The 15847-nt window shown below is 39.2% G+C and overlaps 1 protein-coding gene across 3 annotated transcripts in view; it reads left to right on the top strand.

Moving 5' to 3' along the window:
- Positions 1 to 15582, top strand: part of tp73 (tumor protein p73) — a 57419-nt gene extending 41837 nt beyond the window's left edge. For all 3 annotated transcript variants that reach the window (XM_088332110.1, XM_088332109.1, XM_088332108.1), the window contains 10 exons: positions 394 to 580; positions 694 to 809; positions 2549 to 2658; positions 3295 to 3437; positions 3522 to 3610; positions 6276 to 6403; positions 6531 to 6679; positions 11067 to 11199; positions 12386 to 12479; positions 13364 to 15582. In XM_088332110.1, the coding sequence (XP_088188236.1) occupies positions 394 to 580; positions 694 to 809; positions 2549 to 2658; positions 3295 to 3437; positions 3522 to 3610; positions 6276 to 6403; positions 6531 to 6679; positions 11067 to 11199; positions 12386 to 12479; positions 13364 to 13765 (1551 nt within the window). In that variant the 3' untranslated portion in view covers positions 13766 to 15582. The remainder of the gene's footprint in view (positions 1 to 393; positions 581 to 693; positions 810 to 2548; positions 2659 to 3294; positions 3438 to 3521; positions 3611 to 6275; positions 6404 to 6530; positions 6680 to 11066; positions 11200 to 12385; positions 12480 to 13363) is intronic.
- The last annotated feature ends 265 nt before the right edge of the window (positions 15583 to 15847 follow it).

The following is a 15847-nucleotide window of genomic DNA, read 5'->3' on the forward strand; positions in this document are numbered from 1 at the left end:
TCTAGGATCCTGTAAAACTTCAATTTACAATCAGCAACCTTTTTTCTGCTAATCTAGCTCATTAACACGCAACATGACATTTTAACACCGAACTAGCAGAAACAAATGCTTGGTTTCTTCAATGTATTGCTTCCAGCTGTGAGGTCACATGTAACATAGGCGATGAAAGCATCGATAGTGCGGAAAGTCAATTAACGAATCTATTAAACTCCAGGGTCATCGAGGCACCACTTCCTGTAGTGTGTCTTGGGCAAGTACAGCCTGGTTTTAGCCATGGTGTCATACCGAAGAAAATCACTGCTTCAAATTGCCATGTTCGTTTACTTCCACATAACTCTAAAGTACTTCTATTTTTTTGGCCTCTCACTGTTTACATGTTCGTTGTCCTTTTAGTACTCCCCGCTGTTGAAGAAGCTCTACTGTCAGATCGCCAAGACATGCCCCATCCAGATAAAGTTATCCTCCTCACCTCCCCACGGAAGCATCATCCGAGCGATGCCTGTCTACAAGAAGGCTGAGCATGTGACCGAAGTGGTCAAGCGTTGTCCCAACCACGAACTCGGCCGAGAGTTTAACGAAGGTACAGGCACACTATCAGTTTAACAGAATGACGACATTTGCTATCTCGATACAAATTGCTGTTCACATCATGAAAAAAAGGAGTTGTATAAAGTGTTTTGGCTGTATATTCAGGCCAAGCTGCCCCATCAAGTCACCTAATCCGAGTGGAGGGGAACAATCTTAGCCAGTACATGGATGATCCAGTGACAGGGCGGCAGAGTGTCTTTGTTCCCTATGAAACGCCACAGGTAGGTGGTCCTTTAAGTTTGGATTTACTCAAATATTCTGTATCATGTGACCTGGAGAAGTCATTTGAGGAATCTATGCTAATTGGGGGGTTTTGCATACCTGTCAACTTGCATGGGTTTGTTGTATTTTACTGCTTTTAAAATTAATATTAAAATTTTTCCGTGCGATCTTGTTCCCAAATGAGGTATCCATTCACACACATGCGACTGTGTACATTAAATGATGCGAGGATAGTTTTACCCAACCAATGTGTCGCAATACCTGTTGTTGGGACCTCGCCCCCAAAATCCAACCCCGAGTGCTTAACGCCTAGCAGCGAGCCAATGTTGCATGCGTAGAAATGACTCGGCTGAGACGCGAACCAACAACTTTCCAGACAGGGACGGACCCCAAGGCCACTCAGCTAGTTAAATTAAATGTGTACTTATAAAGATTAAAAGAAATATAACATGATAACATAAATTTTGAACCATTAGCTGTACTTTTTAGCTGCGGTTTGATGGCAGACACTCGTACACCATCCTCATATGTCACAATGACTTCCTTCTTCAACTCGATTGTTGTTGTCATCACAGTTTCCCTCCTTTTCCTTTCCTCTTTCTTTTCTTTTGCTCAAAATGATTCTACTCGACCCGGCAGAAGTAGCTCATCTTACTCGGTTATGTTCGCATGTTCGAGTTACGATTTTTTTTTGTTTGAATACGCCAGCACAAATTACTCTGATTATTTGGTCAACCACAGATTTATTTGGTTATAGAGTCGTTTGAATACAGCGGTATCACTGTATTATATTTTTTACCACACATACAAACATACAAAATCAAAGAGGAACACAGATAGAACCTTTTAAACAAATTGTTATCTATCCCCCGCCCCAAAAAAGGGTAGAAAAAAATATTTAGTTGGCTTGAATTTTACACATTTCGGTCTCTCAGGGTGGACTGTATAAATTTGCGCAGTAGTTGACCACTTGGTGTTATTTATCCAAGCAAAATAAATCGTTTAAATAATATACTTTCTTCAGCATTATAGTACAGTGCTGACATTTGTTGCGTGTGTGTTTGTGTGTATCCCAAGTTCTACGGTCCTTGGGGCACCATTTTCTATGGTATGTGTTGGGCAAGTACAGCCTGGTGGCACCCAGCCCCACAAATGTTTCAAACCAAAAATAGCGTCCCTATAAATGAAAGTGCTCCAGAACACTGCCCTCTCGTGGTAGTTTGGTCGCACTCTGCCTCCAATTGAAATACAGTAATCCCTCGGTTATCGCGGTTAATGGGGACAAAAAACACCCGCGAAAAGTGAAAATCCGCGAAGTAGCGACGCCCCTTCAAAAATGCTTAAAAAAAAAAAAAAATATATATATATATATATATATATATATATATATATATATATTTTTTTTTTTTTTTAATTATTTTATTTTATTATTGTTTTTAAACCTGCGAAGCTGTGAACCCGCGAACGTGGAACCACGAAGGAGCGACGCCCCTTCAAAAATGCATTAAAAAAAACAAAAACAAAAAAAAATATATATATATATATATATATATATATATATATATATATATATTATTTTTTGTATTTTTTTTTTAATTATTATTATTCTTTAGAGCCGCGAAGCTCTGAACCCGCGAACGTGGAACCGCGAAGTAGCGAGGTCCCACTGTATGTAATTACTAACTTGCTTTGGTCCTCAATGGGTTTGCATCAAATTCTATGTTTTTGCTCGTTGCAGGTGGGGACAGAGTTTACCACCATCTTGTACAACTTCATGTGTAACAGCAGCTGTGTGGGCGGCATGAACAGAAGGCCTATTCTCATCATTATCACTTTGGAATCAAGAGAGTGAGTCACTTTTTATTAACGTTGGCACAATTTCTGTTTTACTTCCTTTTAACAATGAGTACAGATTTGGAAAAAAAAATATTAGAGTTTTCTATATTGTCATTGATAACCCGGTGAACATTGTTTACAACACGATTAGACATAGCACCCCTGGATAAACACGTACTAAGGATTTCAAAGAAGAAAAGAATGTGAGGATTTTTAGGCAAAATTTATACTAGGTAGGGCTTGGACACTGGCCCAAGTTGCAAGTCATTTAATTCACACAATATGATGGAATCAATTTGCATTTGCATTAGTTATACATTATTAAAATTGGAATGTTGACAATATTACTTCAAATACTAAAATAATTTTGTATTAGCATGTAGTGGTTGTTAAGTCAATAAAATACAATATATTTTTGTCACTAATGTCTGATTCAGCCAACTTCATTTCCTGATTTCTGGGGTGAAATAAAAATATGACTCTAAAGCCCAAAAAATATATATAATTATAGATAAGGGTTTGTTGACATAGAAAACGAATCCTCTCTCATTAACTGGTCTACAGCACTGCTTTTCAAAAAATGCCTACAGTATGTTTGCTGTACCGTCATACAGACTCATGAGAACTATTCTTGCAACAAAATTGCAGTGGACAAGTATTAGGTCGAAGGTCATTTGAAGGCCGGATATGTGCATGTCCTGGCCGAGATCGCAAAGCAGATGAGGACCACTTCAGGGAACAACAAGCCCTGAATGATGTTGCGGCAAAGAATGGCAATGTCAACAAGCGCAGTGAGTTTATGTCCTGCTGTCCTCCGTTATTAGTTATTGGTTAGCTGTGTTTTTAAAACTACCGTATGCGTTTGCTGTCTCCAGGTTTCAAACAAAGCCCACCAAATACTTCCAGCCCAAATATTAACATTAGGAAGCGGCGGCACGGGGAAGAAGAGATCTACTATATTCCTGTAAGTGTGGTTTTCTGTTTGGGTTTTTGATGTTTTGCAAAGTGGTTTATTAAACATTTTATAACAAACCTATAAAAAGTGATTGATGGCAAATACTATTTCCTCGAATTGACAGAGTGTATTATTTAGAGCCTCTTAGTGGTAAGATAAACTTAATTTATTTTGATGGTAAATGATGTCAACATTGCGAAACATTGTATGTAACGAGATTAGACATGGCATCCGAGTTATACTGTACATGTAATAAATACTTTAAACAGATAAATAGGATAAAAGCCTATCAGGATAAACAGGCCAAAATATTTTTAAAGTAGTGCTTAGTGGCTGGCGTAAGTTATGATAATAGTCCAATGTTTTAAAAAATAGTGTTGTTACAATAGCGCAATGCAAAGTAGTGCAATAACATTTAGCAGCAACAACAAAAAATTCCTAATACTTGACAGTTTATATATTTTGATAGACTTGCGCGCTTTTTCAGGATGCTGATAGCCCTGGCAAAGAAACTGTCTCTGAGCATGTTAGTCCTTGTTTTAAGAAACCTGTTGGGCCTACCAAAGGCAACAGGTCAATATAGGTGGCAACGGTAAGAGGAGTCTTTTATGATGTAGATCAGGGGTCAGCAACCTTTTCGGTGTGGAGTGCCACTTTCAAATTTCCTTGTACATCAGTGTGCCACACCAAGATTAATGACTCGCACAATAATTGTTTTATATCCAACAGAGCTGTAATTTTACACCAGTCCAAATATACAACATGGATATACATTGAAATCGTATAACTGACCAATTTTATCTTCCACTATTTTTGTTCATAAACAAACTTAAAAAAGAATGTGAGCAACATGTGGAAAGGCCTGTAAACATCCATGACTTCAACCATTCTCCATCAACAATGAACTACAATCAAAAAGAAGTGATATGGACTGCTACCATACCATTCATCAATAAAATCTTATTTCAGAAACTATCCAAACTTGAAACACACACACATTAGGACTTTTTATTCAGGAGATAGCAAGGGGGGGGGCGGGGCTGGGGATTTTGGCTGGCATTTTACCTGCCAAAATCTGACTCCCCTGCTAATATGGATCCTGTTTGAGATATAGACTTGAGACTTCTAGGGTAACTTTCTGTGACATGCATATGTCAGCACAGTGATTTGGGGGTTATTCGGACTTTTTATTCAGGAGTTAGCAGGGGGGGATTTTGGCAGGCATTTTACCGGCCAAAATAGGACTCCCCTGCTAATATGGACCCTGTTTGAGATATAGACTTGTGACTCGTAGGGTAACCTTCTGTGACATAAATATGTCAGCACGGTGATTTTGAAGAGCTTCAGAACGTTTCTAATAATATTACTATTATTAATAATAATAGTAGTAGTAATATTCAAACAGAGCCCACCAAATATTATAAGATTTGTCGAACACCTATTCAGTAACACATCACAAAGTGGAGGTATTCCTCTGTTGTTGGATCCCAAAGCAAAAAATAATAAATATTGATTCGTCTCCGGTGTTGGTGACTTTTTCGTCCGCTTTAACAAACGCATTCTGTAGAATACGATCGCGCTTTATTGTTTTAATAAACGCATTATATAGACTACGACCGCTTAATAGTTTTAATTAGCTTGCTTTATTGTTTTAATAAACTTATTATATAGAATGCGATCGCTTTTGTCGGAAGAGCAGCAGAATGCGCATTTACGCGAGGGGGGAAGGATTTTGCAGGGGAGTCGGATTTAGACACGACACCGTACCTGGACACAGCGCGTTTTAATGTTATCCGCCTTGTCAGACTCGTTCTTGAATTCATGTCCATGTTTTGTCTCGTAATGACGTTTAACACTTGACGTGCGAGGTACAACGCTCTCAAGGCATAATGCACAAACAGCACGGTCATTTTTTCTGTCCTCGCTGGCTTAAAAGAAGGAGATTTTTTCGCTGGGGGAGCTGATCCGTGATTTGTTCATTTATTGCGCGCCGGTGTTTCTGTGGGAGTGTTAAAACACATCTCTCCTCCTCTGCGAGGCACCGCGCAGACACACGCTCACCGTAAAGCCGCTAAACAACAAAGAGCGCAATGAAAGTGTCTAAATTTCAGGTAAAAATGCGCATTTAAAAAAAATCATTATTATTTTGCTGTGCGCTCGCGTGCCACTGGTTAACCCCTCACGTGCCACTGCTGGCACGCGTGCCATAGGTTGCTGACCCCTGATGTAGATGGTTCTGCCGCGGTATTACATGCCGGCAATGTCCTCCAGACTGGGCAGAGAGCAGCGAACGATCTTCTGGACTGTGTTGATTACTTTATGAATGTTTTTCCTGTTGTGCTCCCAGTATACCACACGGTAATGCTTTTATTTAAATGCTCTTAGGTAGAGAAATTGTATTTATTTGACATAAATTGAAGCAAACCTAAAGGGAGGTGACATGGAAGTGCACCATCTTTCCGCCACAAGCACCCTTCAAAAAACAAAATCCTTGTGAAAGGTTGCGCGAAAAAATGAGAAAAAATATGTTGCAGTTGGGTCCTTTGAGTGTACGTAGTTTGTATTTTTCCCTGTGTTTTGTAGTTCTCGTTTTTAGTTGCACAACACAATACAGTGACATCCAGTGGTTAAATATTACACAGTGTCCCTTTAATATTTTTTATTTAACTTGCAGGTTCGTGGTCGAGACAACTTTGAGCTACTGATGAAGATTAAAGACAGTTTGGAACTGGTGGAGCTTGTCCCTCAGCCACTTGTGGACTCTTACAGGCAACAAACACAACAGCAGCTGCTGCAAAGGCCGTAAGTCCCAGTGGCGCACGCATTCGGTACATAACACAGTTGTGCGCGTACAACTGTGATCAACTGCATTTTTCATTGCAAAGTTCGCTAGATGTTTCTCTCATCCAACGAGATTTTGTTTCTCCAGGAGCCACACAACATCACCGTCCTCTCCTCTGTCGAATATGAACAAGCACCACCTACATGGAGGCAGCAATAGATCCCAGACAGCCAATCACTTGGCAGGGCAACAGCATCAACACTACCCGGCCAGCCACACACCCGTGGCCCATATGAGTGAGTAAAATATTGGATTATGACGCATCATCTGACGTTGGCTACGTCTATTCTATAAGGGGCCCACATTTTCAAACGTTTTCCGGAAGAGGCAATCAAGGCCATGTAACCCATTCAGTGCCAGATGTTTTCCTTTAAAAGGGAAGTGCGGATGCCAGCCAATTTTCACCATTTTGACTCATTTTTGAAGGCCTGCAGAAAATGTTGCTCTGTAGCTGTATCGGCATAGGACATATCAAAATATAGCTTCACCTCTCATATTTTATAGCCAAAAACTATGTGTCCTGCTTTTACCATTGTGTAGTAAACAAAAGGTGAACATTGCAAAGTTTCTTGAACACATTTCTTTCTTCTGAGAAAACGGCTTTTTTAAAAGAATGCATTTCAAGCAGCACTTTCACTTAGGTGCTTGTTTTGCATTTGTGAAACTTCCAATATCTGAACAATGCTTTCCATAAACAAAAGGGCAATTTGCTTGCAAAATAACATTTCATTGTAAGGACACTGGAAACCAGCTCAGTGGCCTGAGGTAGAGCGCCGGTCTCAAAACTGGGAGGTCGCTGGTCCAAGCCTCGGCCAAATCATACCTAATACTTACAACATTGGTACCCATTGCCTCCTTGCTTGGCACGCTGCATTAAGGGTTGGGGGGGTATTTAATGAATTCAAATGACAAGTGCTGTGACACATGGGTTGAGTATAACTATCGTCACATCATTTACTGTGCACAGTCATGTGACAGTGTATGGGAGCCTACCCTTGGTAAATTGGGATTAGGCGAGGCAAAAGAAGATGCAAGAACACTGAATTTATGCATAAATGATCCATGATCTTTTCAGCGCCCAATATTTCAGGTGAAGTGATCACATAATTTTGGTCACTTGGGGGTTGCCCACACACACTGGATAGAGGAAGCAAAGCAGCATGAAGAAGTGGAAGATCCTAGATGTCTGTAAAGAGATCCGATCAGCACCTTTTCTGCCATCAAGGGGTGATTTGTCAGACTGTAATAATTACCAGAGGCTTGATACTTACTGATCAGCAGTACCGAAGCCTTTAGAATAGTTTCTTTTTAATTAAACCAAAATACATTTATTTTTAGCTTTTGGCACTCGGAGACATTGCTTCTAAAAACGTGGTCGTACATTATGGCATTGAGTTAATGAGTTAAAGGTGGGTTGCATCGTTTTGAGGTATCTTCAGAAAGTTGAAAGTAGAATATTTTCTCTTTAAAGTATGTGTTAACAATGCCCAACTGAGTACAAAGAGACCATATGCTTTGTTTTCCAGTGTACCTATCTGTTTTTATCTTACTTTTAGCTAAACTGTTCAGGGTGAAACAAATTAGGCAGAAGGAATAGGGGGACGAGGCTGGCGTCGCGAGTAACTTTATGCTTGTCCTCGCGTTTTTCTTTTGTTTTGCTTCTATTTGTCAGTGAAGCATGAAAATGATGAAAGTAAGGAAAGGCCTGTTTAAGTACAGTCCAAATGCCAACTCAAAACCCAAGAAAGATGAAAAAGAAGAGTTGATTCAAGTTTATCTAAGATATGCCCATGCTTGCATGTACATTATAAGGAGCTTGACAGAAGCTGCAATAATGACACAAGCCAGGAGATGGCAGCAGCAAGTAAAAAAAGTTTAAAATTTTGTTCAGCTCCTTTGAAAAGGACAATTGGTATTGATTATTCTACATGTATAAAGTGTACAACCAAAAAATGAAAAACAAGATAAATTTTGAAACAAAAAAAGGATCATCTTCTTTTCTTTTTCGGCCAATTGCAGCCTTTGTTTTGCTGTTTAAGCCAATGCCAGCCTGTAAATGATAAAAAGGATCCGCCCCTTGACCTCCGAATAACTTTAGCGATCGATTCAAATGATGATTGACACATTGGTTAGCCAATGAAACGCCGGTAAATAAATCCCAGCATACACCGCGGACTACTTGGCGTTCGGGGGAAAATCGAGTCGGCGGCTGCAAGTTAGTTGGAAAACTTTGCAATTTTAAAATTGATCCATAAATAAGGCGCACTGTATTATAAGGCGCATGGTCAGCTTTTGAAAAAAATAAAGGCTTTTAGGTGCCCCTTATAGTGCGGAAAATACGGTAATTGGGAAAATCGAAAGAGGACGAAATCAAAGGATATACCCTTAAAACAATTTCGATTTTCAGATGGAGGAGTGCGAATACTTAACAGTCCTACCCATAAAACCAATACAGTGTTTTTATTTATACCATTATTCAATAAAGAGACTATGTGCATTATTTAGCGCCTCCTGGTGGTAAAAATAACTTCACTCACTAAAAAACTATGTATTGATGTAAAACGTGCATATTTTAAATACTCATTGGTCAAAAAGTTTACTTTACATAACATTAAAAGCGCTATTTAAATGCAGACAAATTACCACTAGGGAAGAAATTACTGCATATCTTTTGGGCGTCAGATTTCAGGCTGACAACAGTGAGCGACTCTTCAGCTGCTATTTCTGATAGCAAAGCCGAATGATTTCTCCCTTATTATGCAAACTTATCTCAAAAGACAGTAGAAAAGGGTCTCAATTATAATAGCAGAGTTATATTCATGGCATCAAGGTGTCCACACGCTAATAACATTGTGAGAGTTGATGCAAAATGTTGGCGATCCAAGAGGAAGTCAGAAGTCCCGTACCAACTAGAAAATAGAAATCGATTCATATTTGTGAGAGATAGTGGCATATAGAGGATAAACAAATGAGTGACCAAAGCACATACAATTGACAAAACGAGTAGTGCCATCTCAACCCGCTCCGAGTATCCGGTGAGGAACACATAGAAACTACATAACTAGCCTCACTAACCCAGTAATTTTTTTATAATTCAAAATACAGCCACACTGAGAACGTAGTTTAAGAAATGAAATAAATAAAGTGCTAAAAGTACAATTATCCTAAATATGCATTAACATCTAATGTCATAGGACCGGGAGGTGGCAGGTTTGTTTCCTGGCTCCTCTGAATTAAAAGTCAAAGTGTCCTTGGGCATGACACTGAACCCTAATGCGCCCGATAAGCAGGTAGTTGCCTTGCATGGCTGACAATGCTATCGGTGTGTGAGTGAGTGTGTGAATGAGTTAGTTTGAAGCACATTGTTAAATGCTTCGGGGGGTTTTCAGTGACTTGAAAAGCGCAATATAAATGCAGAACGTTTATAATATGAGCCTCGCCTAAATGTAGCTGACATAATTGCCTGCCGTCTTGCTGCAACGGGCGCCCCCCAAAAAACAACGCTTTGCAAAAGGCTGGGAAATAAAGGGAGAATAAAAATTGTGTCACTGTGCTTTTTAGCGTTCGTTTTCAGTTGCAGGACACAGCGACATCTAGTGGTCAAACAATGCACACTGTCCCTCTAAGTTTTAAAAATCTTTTGAACACAGTACAAGGAAACATAAGAGTGCTCCTGCTTCAAGTGCGGCATCTAGTGGTAAATATAAACGTTAAAACTTAAATCTACAATTGATCCCTGTATGTGTTGTTGTGATTCTGCACCGACGGCTGTGTTTTTTTTCTTTTTAATCACGAGTGTTTTTATATTGCTTTTATTGTTAAATTATCTTTGTAATTTGGCAAATGTTTTCAAACAAAAAACACTCATTGAAATTTTCTTTTTGTTTTTTCTTTAACCTTTTTTTTTTTTCAAATTGTTTAAAATGGTCTAGGGGCCACTCAAAGTACAGTCACTGACCTAACTCATCGAGGAATACAAAGAGTCAGCTCTATTCATTCAGTATATAGTTATCCCTCTAAGTACTAGATTAATTTGTTGTTGTCCCAGATCGAGAATTGCTAGTATATTTAGTTCATTTTCCTTATATGGAATAACTGAAAACCAATGAATCAATTTCTGGCCTCCCAAAAGCATCCCAGTTAACCCTAAATAGCTATAAAACACGTTTTCCTAATCACTAAAAACACATTCGAATAGTAATTGAACATGAAAATAGATTAATTAAACAGATAAAAGATTGCAATAAAATGACTCTAGAGTCCCCATCCTGCATGTTTTACACCTTGTATCTCAGATTTGAATGAAATGAAATGAAATGATATGCATTTATATAGCGCTTTTCAAGTCAATGAATGACTTCCCAAAGCGCTTTACAATGTGCTCCACATTTCCCAATAGCGGCCTTGCAGCCATGTAAGGCGCTAACCTGCTTATTGGGGGTATTAGGGGTTCAGTGTCTTACCCAAGGACACTTCGACATGTAACACGGATGAGCCGGGATTTGAACTGGGATCCCTTGATCCCAAGACGAGCGCTCTACCTCCTGAGCTACTGCTCGTACGTAGAGGTATCACTGCACTGTAATGTTCGCTATCATTGATGTGCCTTGACCTCTCTTCCAGGCCACAACGTGTTGAACACTCACCTCATGCAAACGAACGGTGACATCAACGGTGGCCACAGCGGTCAGACTTTAGGGTCTTCTTCACATTGCAGCCCACCCCCTCCATATAATCCTGACCCCAACCTCGTCAGGTACCTCACCCTCCAATGAAACTCTCAATTTTCCTGTGCTGGACAATACCATGCCAGCGTGGTCCGACCAGCCACTTTGCTATTGAGTATTTTTTGCAGACGTAATAAAAATGTTATTTCGGAATGGTTTTGAGTACTACAAGTAAATTGTGACTACTGGCGTTAAAAACGGGCCCTTTAAATATTAGCGTACAATGCAGTTGTTAAAGGGACAATTGTGTATTATTTAGCGCCTTCTAGTGGTGTATTTTTTCCATTAAAAAACAATATTGATTTGAATAATTAACAAAAAAACATTAACTATCGTATAAACGAGCATTTTAATCAATACTCAAGAAATTTGTTTTTACTGTACATAACTTGAGGTTCACCCAGACAGAGCTGACATTGTATTCTGCTACCGTGCTGCTAACGGGTTAAAAAAAAAAAATAGAGGAAAAATTATGCCATTTGTCACTATGCGTTTCCGTAGTTTGTCTGCTTCCTTGTGCTTTGTCACCCTCTTTTAGGTAGCACTACACAATACAACAACTTCTAGTAGTTCAATATTACACAGTGTCCCTTTAAAAAAGGTCATAATTTATCAGAAACTAATTGAATTGAAACAGGTTTACAAGTGGAACCAAACTGCACATTTTGTGTGTATGAAATTGTGTTGTCATTTTGTGTGATACCAGAACCCTCTCCAAAACGATCAAGAGAAAAATTCTCTTTTTTAAGTTGTATATTTTATTTATAATTTTGTGTAATTCTGTATGAATGCACTATTTTTTCCACTGCGAACTTTTTACCGGTGGAGCCAGGCTACACAGTTTGTATGAATGAAATGGAGTTGTTTTGTCATTTTGTGTGGTACCAGAATCCTCTCCAAAACGATAAAAATTCTCCTTTTTATGTTGTAAATTATGTGTTATTTGACATTTTTGTTCATCATTTACTGAAATTCTGTATGAATCCACTCCTTTGCTTTCTTTTTTTTTATCCTTTGTCACTTTTGTTGCAGAATATTTTTTCCATCATTGTACGTTGCCCTATATTTTCACATTTATGTATTTATAATAAAGATTCTTGACTAAAGCAAGAACCGCCTAATGATTCATTCATATTTAAGTGTGTTCTTGATTTTGCATCCTAACATGAAATATGTCTTGTTCGGTATTCAACATATTTTGTCATCTTTTTGCAGCTTTCTAACCAGCCTGGGCTGCCAAAACTTTATTGAATACTTCACTTCTCAAGGCCTCCAAACTATCTACCATCTCCAGACTCTCTCCATGGAGGTAACAATCCCGTGGTGCCCATTTATTTCTGTTCTTGTTGTTAATCGACAATATTGTCTATTATGAGTGGGGATGTCTGGTAGACTTTTGTCAGACTGGTACCCATACTCAACTTTTCATTGGTCATTGATACCTAAACAAGATATGGATACTACTCATGTTCAATATTAAATATCGTCTAATAAAATTTTAGAGCAGACGATATTGGTATTAGCCATCACTGTGAATATCTCTAAATAAGGCTGGCATTGGCACTGATATGGAAACATTACTAATTGAAACTATGTATTTGTCCTAACCTTAGAAAATATCTACAACAGGGGTGTTAAAGTTTAACGGATCCAGGGGCGACATTAAAAAAAAATAAACAGTATATATGACCACTAAATGGCACTATATTCTGTAATTCGAATAAAAACCAGTGCCATGAGCACAGCGTAGCAGCAAGAAGCAAGGCATACATGGCGATGACTTCTGGGTAGGGATTCCATTATGTAAAAGAAATACAATTTTTTGTCATATGATTGTTTGGTAAAAAATAACATTAGTATAATAGTGCCTGTATTTCTACCTAATATTCTTTTTTATTTTACAGAATGAAAGTTTTTTGTACCACTAGGAGGCACTAAATACTACACAATTTTTTATTATTCACTAAACTACAATAAAATAAAATGCTCTGAGAAGTCCCTTACAGTGAAAACAGATACATAATGATTCCTGGTGTATGGCATAGTCATGCAAAACGATCACATCACAGGGGCCAAATGAAACCTCAGGGGGGCAGATGTGGCCCGCGGGCCTTGACCTTGACATATGTGATCTACTGGTCTGACTAAGCACTCTTGCTCTTATCACATTTACTCTACTTCCTCTTTGTCCAGGAGTTAGGTGCACTAAAAATCCCTGAGCAGACTCGCATTGCCATCTGGCGAGGCCTTCAGGACATGAAACAAAGCGCAACGCTTCAGATGCCCGCATCCTCGCTCCACCACGACTATCACGGCCAACAACTCCTACGCTCCAGCAGCAACATGGCCGCCTCCGCCATGGCTGCCCTCGGGGCCGGCAGCGGCGAGGTGCAACGCCAGCGCGTTATGGAGGCCGTGCATTTCAGAGTCCGCCACACCATCACCATACCCAACAGGTCGGGTGTTGTCGGAACTGCAGGCATGGCGGCAGGGGCCGACGAGTGGGCTGACTTTGGTTTTGACATACCCGACTGCAAGGTGGCCCGCGGCAAACATCCAATTAAGGAGGAATTCATGGAAAGAGATGTTCGTTGAAGTTACAACCGTCCATGTTGTGTATTGCCAATCATTAACGGCTTATTCAAAGACTAACTACTGTAAATTCTGGACTACAATCTGATACCTTTTTTCTCCATTTTAAACACTACGGCTTTAAATAAGGTGCGGCTTTTTTTTTTTTTTTTGCCTGGCCCTTTCCTTGGGTATCCTAAGCTGCAGCTCCCATCGGGGCCCCGCATCAACGCGGTGGCGCTGCCCGTCCAGCGGCGCGTCTCGGGCAGTTAACCTCGGCCAGGGCTTAGGACTGGTGCGCATCAGAGGAATCCAGCTATTTCATTAAAACAAAGCATCGCGATTTACTCCTAATGCTCTGAATGTCAAAGTGAAGGAATTCAATTGAGCGTGGTAAAACATAACGATGACCCCCTTTGGTAGCCGAATGCCTCGTCATTCAATTAGTGATGCACAAGAACGGATGAACCAGATTCCCACTGTACCTATGGAGTGGGATCCCAGTGTTCCACTGAATCGTCCTACTCTGTCGAGACGTCCTACTGTAGCCTTGGCAGCAATTTTGTTTTGTTTTTTATAATCAGGTAAAACCAGTAACACTGAAACTCAGAACTATTGCAAACAGAACCTCGATAACTGATAAAATGATGGTTGGCATGCATACATCCACTGCGTAGAGCAGTCAACAAACACTAAGCCAGAAAGCTACCACATAAAAACATGCCAGGCTTCAAAGATACACCAGAAAACAGCATTTTGAAGCAGTAAAACTGTCAAATAAGACAAAATCAAAACACAAATCATAAGTACTCACCACTTTCAACTGACAAGGTAGGACGAAAACTTGCACTGTCGGCTAATTCCCACTGGGCATTGGTAGGACATCTCGATAGGTTGGAAGGAATTTCAGAACACCAGTCTAGGCAGAATCAGCGGGGAAAAGTCTATAAAAAGTAACACATTGTGCCGCAATTTAGATACTCCTTAGTGGACATTGTCTGCAGCTCAATCGCTATCAACTAATTATCAGGTATATTTTTCCAATCGGGCAAAATCTGTGACGTCATAGTAGGAAAAATATACCCGATAAATTGTCAACTGCTTCCACATTAAAATGTTAAATCAGTCAACACTTGTTAGAAAGATATCAGGTGCGCTCAATAGTCCAGAATTTACGGTACAAGAATAGTGAATATGCAATTAGCTATCGGTGCGTGTTGAATTGTTCAATGGGCATTTTTGTGTATTTGTGAAAACAGTTTCAGTGGCAAAGGTTGGACATTGTCATTGTTTTATTCAGCAATTTATTTTAGAACTGTGAACACGTCTTTGACCATTCCATACTGTTTGATGACTATTTTGAAACAGTATTATATCTGAACATCAGATATGAAATCTGAGTTACAGGTTCATTGTGGATTACATCCTGGTTTACTACACTGGACAGGAATGTAGCGATTTTGTTCTTCTAATGCAAAACCTTGCTGGGCAAGGTCCTCTCATGTTCGTTCTTGAGGAGGTTCTTCAAATTATCTTTAAGAAACATGTTTTTGATTATTTAACTGAAACATTCCAATTTCGCTTTATGACAAAATTATGCACACGTTATTATGTTACACTTGATGATAATGTTAATGTTTTTGTACCACTGATGTGAATCCTTTGTCTTTATTGTTGTACATACATTTAGGGTCACCATCTGGTCATAAAAGAAGCACTTTATTTCTTTTAGGGGTACCGTTTCAGTTTTGTGTTAAACGTGCGTGTGATCAGTATTATGATGTATATAGTACCGTAACTGCTTTATTATTGTCCATTATCTGTTGCTGGCTGTTGTTCGATTTAGAATTCTAAATACTGCAATGTTTTGTGTCAAGTGTTTCGTACCACAGAAGATACCTGTTTGTTTTGCTATCACGTGCCATTAAAACTGGTCATTGATAAAGCGGTCTTCATAATGATTTTGCACATTTGGTTTAAGATGTCTGTAATGTACCTATTAGTGTGATGCGGGCCTAAAATTGATTTGCTGTACCGAATGATTTCAGAATTATACGTTTTGTTTTGTTTTTTAGAAACGTTGTAGGTCAAACATTTGGAAAGGTA

The sequence above is a fragment of the Urocampus carinirostris genome, chromosome 3 (assembly GCF_059441175.1).
Source record: "Urocampus carinirostris isolate Australia breed hairy pipefish chromosome 3, RoL_Ucar_1.0, whole genome shotgun sequence".
NCBI classification, from domain to species: domain Eukaryota; kingdom Metazoa; phylum Chordata; class Actinopteri; order Syngnathiformes; family Syngnathidae; genus Urocampus; species Urocampus carinirostris.